At 36.2% G+C, this 6,000-nt stretch overlaps 1 protein-coding gene across 3 annotated transcripts in view; it reads right to left on the bottom strand.

Moving 5' to 3' along the window:
* Window positions 1-1,431: 1,431 nt before the first annotated feature.
* LOC142345662 (phospholipid-transporting ATPase ABCA1-like) overlaps window positions 1,432-6,000 on the bottom strand; it is a 77,952-nt gene continuing 73,383 nt past the window's right edge. For 2 of the 3 annotated variants that reach the window (XM_075397866.1, XM_075397863.1), the window contains 2 exons: window positions 3,389-3,469; window positions 1,432-1,876 (listed from right to left, as the gene is read on the bottom strand). In XM_075397866.1, the coding sequence (XP_075253981.1) occupies window positions 1,649-1,876; window positions 3,389-3,469 (309 nt within the window). In that variant the 3' untranslated portion in view covers window positions 1,432-1,648. The remainder of the gene's footprint in view (window positions 1,877-3,388; window positions 3,470-6,000) is intronic. The other variant, XM_075397864.1, reaches the window with a different exon arrangement.

The following is a 6,000-nucleotide window of genomic DNA, read 5'->3' as shown; positions in this document are numbered from 1 at the left end:
TTTTCAAAAAACATTAGGGAATTTTGCATCTTTTCCCATATTTTTTTTAGGTTTTTGTTTTCTCAGAGTATCAAAAAAATGGGCAGTCATTTTGCCCTGTAAAAATCGCTTTCAAAAACTTTTCAATTACTCAGTGAACAGCTTAATGTTTAACTGGCTGGGACACAGTTTTTGTGAAAATTCTTTTGTTTGTTTTGGCTGTATTCTTCAATCTTTTGTAGTCGTATGAAATATCCTGGAAAATGAAAGGACTCAAAAACTTTCCATGGAGGCACAATCTAGTCTCTCAATGAGTTCAGTTGATACAATGTTTTCAATCAGTTTGACATTTTTTTTTCAAAAAAAGCAATGTTTTTTTTAACTGTGCCCTTTGGCTCTTTTCTTGTCCGCTTGTTACCAGGACGCACTGCGGAACATAGCCAGCAAAACGCCGGAAAACAGCCGCTGCTGACCCGCTTGACGCACAAGGGGGTTGAAACAGAAAAAAGCGTTAGAAATTGACAGAAATTACACTTAAGCTAATAAGCCAAGAATTTACACTTAGGCTAATAAGCAATACTAACGCCAGCTAGCAATCGCTTCAATTTACTTTGATAACCTAATGCATTATGACTCAATGACCGCGCCTTATAAGTTTATCCCGTTTCTTCTGATTTTGCGCTTTTGACTTTGACCGTATTCATTACATTACGTAATTCAATACGTGAATGAAAAGAAAATCCATTGTTGAAACAGCAAGTGAAGTACGTCAGAAATCAAGCGTGAAATTAGTGACTTATGTAAAACGAAAAACGTGATCAAAAGGTAAAGCGGACTTAGGAAATAGGAGAGCGCCTAAATAAAAGCCGTTAAGAGGCTGGCAGCGGCTATTAAAAAGCCTCATATTTTTTAGGGAAGTGCAGGTTAATTTTTTAGTATAGGCTTTATTATCTGATGCCATTTTGATTTGGTTATTAATTGTTTTTAAAAAAAATGGACATCGAGTACTGGTCGTAATTAATATGTGTAATTATGTTTTTTTCTGCCGTCTGTTCTGGTAGTCACAATAAAGACAGGTCTCATTGGCCCTCTAAGTTAGATTGTTTTATTCATTTGGCATGTTATTTTTTCTATCTAGTTATGTTATTTTTTCATCTCTTCCTCATTTGGTATACAATTAAGTGAAAAATGTAAATGAGTGGGGTCGGAACATTATGCTCGAACGCACATTACCGAGCCTCCTTGTTCCTTCAGTGGTTTTTAGCATATACGGCATTTTCTGTTTCAAATTTACTCCTAGATCATCGATTAAAAAATACATGCTTCCAATACTCCTCTTCGGCTCGTAAAAACAGAAAATGATAGAGCCTCTTTGAGTCGCACAAAAACTAAAGCTCGCCATAACTCCTCTGTGAGTCGTAAAAAGACAGTGCGCCGATACACCTCGTCAAATCGTAAAAAATATAATCGCAATAATAGCCTGCTGAGATGACTGAGGCTATTAAAATAATTCAATCGAAAATAATAGCCATTTGTAAGGATTAGCTGACATTTAAAGTTCGTTATACAATGTTTCATTTTTTCTTTACAATGTAAGATTTGCTATAACTATTTACATATTCAGCATATCAAAAACAACTCATGTCATAACAGAAACTTTGGATTTACTTTAAGCGCCAGACTGGACTCGAGACTTCGGTTTTCGTATCTTCCGCTCTTCGCGGACGACTGGCAAATTTTGGGACGGTGGCTTCTTCTTTGTAGAACTGTTAGCTGGAGATGAGACAGCTCCGTTGGGCCACTTTTCATTGATTGCACCATCGCGTTTAGAATCAGCCGTCTCTGGCTTCAATGCTGTTGTATTTGCAGATTTCGGGGTGCGTCTCAATTTCTTCACCTGAAAGATAAAACCATACCAACGGCGGATGCCCCAATTTGAAAAATCCTTTTTGTCTCAATTATGTCTCACTATGATAGTTCAATCAGATTCTTCTGTGAACGCATGGGTCTTCGAGATGCTAGCATTGTGGGGGGTCAGATTCTAAGAACCTTCCTTCACATCGTAAGTTTAAGTCTCCAAAACAGTTTCTGTGAATCGCATACTTGGAGACGAGTGAGCTGAAAGGCTCTAAGAGCACTTAATACCCGCTGGGCGCTACCTGTTTATCCCGTTTTTGAGGACGAAATGTCAAATGGGTCAGACAAAAAAATTGGTCCAGCAAAAAATCGCATAGAAAAAGACCACAGGACTAATATAATTGCTAAACTTCGTTTGAGTGCATAAAAAATTTCAAAGAATGCGTTTTCCACGTAAGAAGTCCCCAAACTACTCAAATATAGCCTCAAATTTTTGGGAGGGCTTAATAAAAACCTCAATACGCATGTAGCTCATCATTCTGTGCTCGACTTCATCAAATTTTTTCAGTTGATCCTTACTTAAAATACACTAAATGCCGTTCACGATTGTCGTCAACTTTTCAGACTATGAAATGCCTCTCAAACAAACATTTTCCGATCAACAAACCATTCAGCTATCTGACCTAAGGATATTTAGAGAGTATGAACCAAGTCAATTTTAAGTATTGAAAATGAGCATAAGTTGATCGATCATTTTTGAAAACAACTTCTCGGCCACTACTACCTTTCAAGTGTCAGAAAGGTTAGAATTAAGTGACCGCAGAAAAATTCGTAGTCAATGACATTGTCTAGACCTCAAAAGGCGAATATCTTTTTCGACTGCGTCAATTTGGAGGTATTTTCAAAGTTTCCAAATAATAGATTATGAATAATGTGGTGTGATGATAAAAGCAGTTTTAGGTACGTACGTTCTTTAGGTTTCTGAACTCGCACGCTTTTGTTCTTGTCGATTTTTTTTTCTATTTTGTTCGAAATGGTTTCTAAGCCAACGCATAACACTCCAAACCCAAACTACATCTCTGAACAGCAAGCCCTGACAAATGTGTTTTAAGTGCTCCCCCTCAACAGGTGTCAACGTGATACTTAACGGTTACGCAATTTAAAGAGCAATCAAGAGCAATCAAAAGTTGAGAAAAATTGACTCTCCCACAAATTTTGGGTTCCATCAATTATTTCTTGAAGCAAAACTTGTCTTATTTTTATATGGCTAGAACAATCTAATTAGTATAAATTTTAGGCATTATTGCTTCCCATCCACTGTGGAAACATATTTCAATTCAACACTCACCATTCTGAAGGTAGTATTCCTCCAAACAAAGTAAACAAGCGCATCTGGCATAATGTTTCAAACTTTGGAATATTGCCCTAAATTGAAAAAGCTGAGTAGCTTAATCCATTTCCTAAAGAAATTCTTCTCGTTCATGCATACGGTACCAGACAAAATACAGATGTTCGATTGTGAATATCAAGAAAACGAATATAGCATTTCTACCTTCTTTCTGTTAGACGAGTGACCACTTCTTGCACTAGAGACGACTGATCTATCCGTGCGAGCATCTACCGACTGCACTTTCTGGTAACAAATTACACAACATTAGTTCAATTGTTTATTGTTCCGACCCATTCTAGTGGGAGAGGAGCTTTAAACTAAAATGGGTTTTTCTTGCTCACTCAATTTTTGCCGATCGATATATTCATCGTGGAGAGTTGTGGGTACAATTAAAAAGCCTGTCCAGCGTAGAATAAGTCAAACGTCCCAAACAATGTTGAAATTGTTACCGATAGTGTTGCTGGTTCTACCTCTAAAGATGGGAGAGCTTTGCTGAACTGTTTGATCCAATTTTTTGGCTAATTTTTTTTTGCCAAATCTTCCAAAATTCAGCCTTTTTCATCAAAAATGGCTCGAGATAAGCCTCTTTAGTCCAATTTGAATTTTCGAGATTTATAAAAGTAAAAACTGCTGACACAATCTTCGTTAACTCCAGAAAGGGCTAGTTTTACTTGAGCTTCCTTTAAGTGTTATGGGCAATTTTTTGGTAAATTAACTCGATAAAAATATTAAATGCATTTATTTTTGATATATTAACTTTCTTTTATCAAATTATCCATATCCAAAATATTCGGAAAAATTAACTGTTCCTAATGGGAGAACAGCAATAGCAAGGCCAATTTTTGTCTAACCTATTAAATTTTTTTTCACTCCGAAAACAATTTGGATTATAATAAGTCGCTGGCTTTCAATAAATTTGAATTTTCTGCTTTTTTATTATACTTACAGAACAGAAAATCTCAAATCAAGGTTCACTAATGCCCATTCCAATTGGCTTCCGATGGAGTTTTATGGAAAATAGTTAAGGAGTCCAAAGGGTTACAATATTATTTTTGATATCAATTTTACTGTCAAATTATCCATATCCAAAATACTCGGAACAATTACGTGCTCCTAATGCACGAATAGCAATAACAAGGCTATTATTGGTCCAGTCGTTGTTGTTTTTAAGTCCAGAAACCATCTGGATTGTAATCGGTTGCTGTCTTTTTGAAAAACGTTCCCAATTTTGCTTTTTTTTATGATCAAAAGCAGAAACTCAACAGAAAATCTCAAATAAATGCTAACCACTGACAAGTCCAACTGACTTCTTAGGGCAGCGTCTAATTAATCAACTATAATTTAAAATTTACCTAGGTTTATGGTTTTAAATAATGGAGTTTTGGCTTTGATACTAGTTTTCACAAACTTTCAATTTGATCTTCCCCCAATCTTTGAGGTTCTATTTCTTGTCTTCTCGAACTATCGACAACTCAGATATCACATTAATGTCATTTAAAAAGAAGGCTCAATTGAACATATCAGTTTTCTTTAAAGAGCTAGCATGCAGGTAAAAGCTAACTTAACTTATCTCAATGAAAATAGTGATAATTGATATACTCACTGAACTTTATAGCAGAGTAAATGGTGTACGGAAAAACATTTCACGAAAAAACGTACCCAAAAACATGAAGTAAACTAAGTCGTTATTTCGTTCTTGCAACGCATAGGCTTGACAGGTTTTTAAGGTCTAAAAACGAGAGAGAGCGACACACACACACACACACACACACACACACACACACACACACACACAACACACCACACACACACAGAGAGAGAGAGAGAGAGAGAGAGAGAGAGAGAGAGTGAGCGATCGAGCGAGCTAGCGCTCATACAATGACATGAAACACCGAAAGGGAGCGTGAAAGTTGTAAAATGAAAAAACACAGTCGGCAGATTGCCGGAAAATAGCCGCGATAGACGCTTGGGGCCTTCCATGAATTGAAACAACTAAAGAGATTAGATAGAAAGATGGACCACCAGTCCTTTAATAGACTAATAGCACTAGACTTTTTGGGTTAGCTTTGGACTGTCATTTTTGTGAGACACATAAGCTCTAAGGAGAAAGCCCTAATAGGGCTTTTCAAAAATTAGATCAATTTGTGCCCCCTCAGATTAGTGGGCGCATATTATTTGCATCCCTCAAATGCAAGTGCAATTTTTACATAATGACTTACTATGTAATGGCACGTACTCTGTAACTTGGGGGCGCATAACGTCCTGGGGGCACAAACGGAGAAGATCCCAAAATTAATATTTGAAATCAAAAACTGAAGACTCTAATAATCAAGAATTAGGGCATTTTTTTGGCACTACTTAGATGCACATTATTAACCTTTAACAAGTAAATGTTCATAAAACTTAAAGTTCAATAAGTGAGTTCAGAAGTCATTTTTTTAAGTGAGGCAAGTCATTGAAAAAGTCAATTGTCAATTCCAAGAAGTCAGGGTAAGACGAAACAAAAATCAGTTAGACGAAGTAAAAAAACATAGCCGGAAGAATTCTGGAAACGACTCGAAGGAGAAAATTGCCCATACATATGACTAAACAACTATTGTGAACCCTGATCCTCCACAAACGCTATAAAATATTTAAGGAAGAATAGAAACGGCATTCAAAAACAAATTGATCAAAAAAAACTAGAAAACTAGAAAAAGTTTTCTTAATAGTACAAGGAAACATAAAACCAAATAAAGTTACTTTGCAGTTGGGGCAATGAAAAGCTCACAAAA

Source organism: Convolutriloba macropyga, chromosome 9, assembly GCF_964194025.1.
Source record: "Convolutriloba macropyga chromosome 9, txConMacr16.3, whole genome shotgun sequence".
NCBI lineage: Eukaryota > Metazoa > Xenacoelomorpha > Acoela > Convolutidae > Convolutriloba > Convolutriloba macropyga.
Note: the sequence above shows the minus strand (reverse complement) of the source record. Positions and strands in the feature narration are given on the sequence as shown.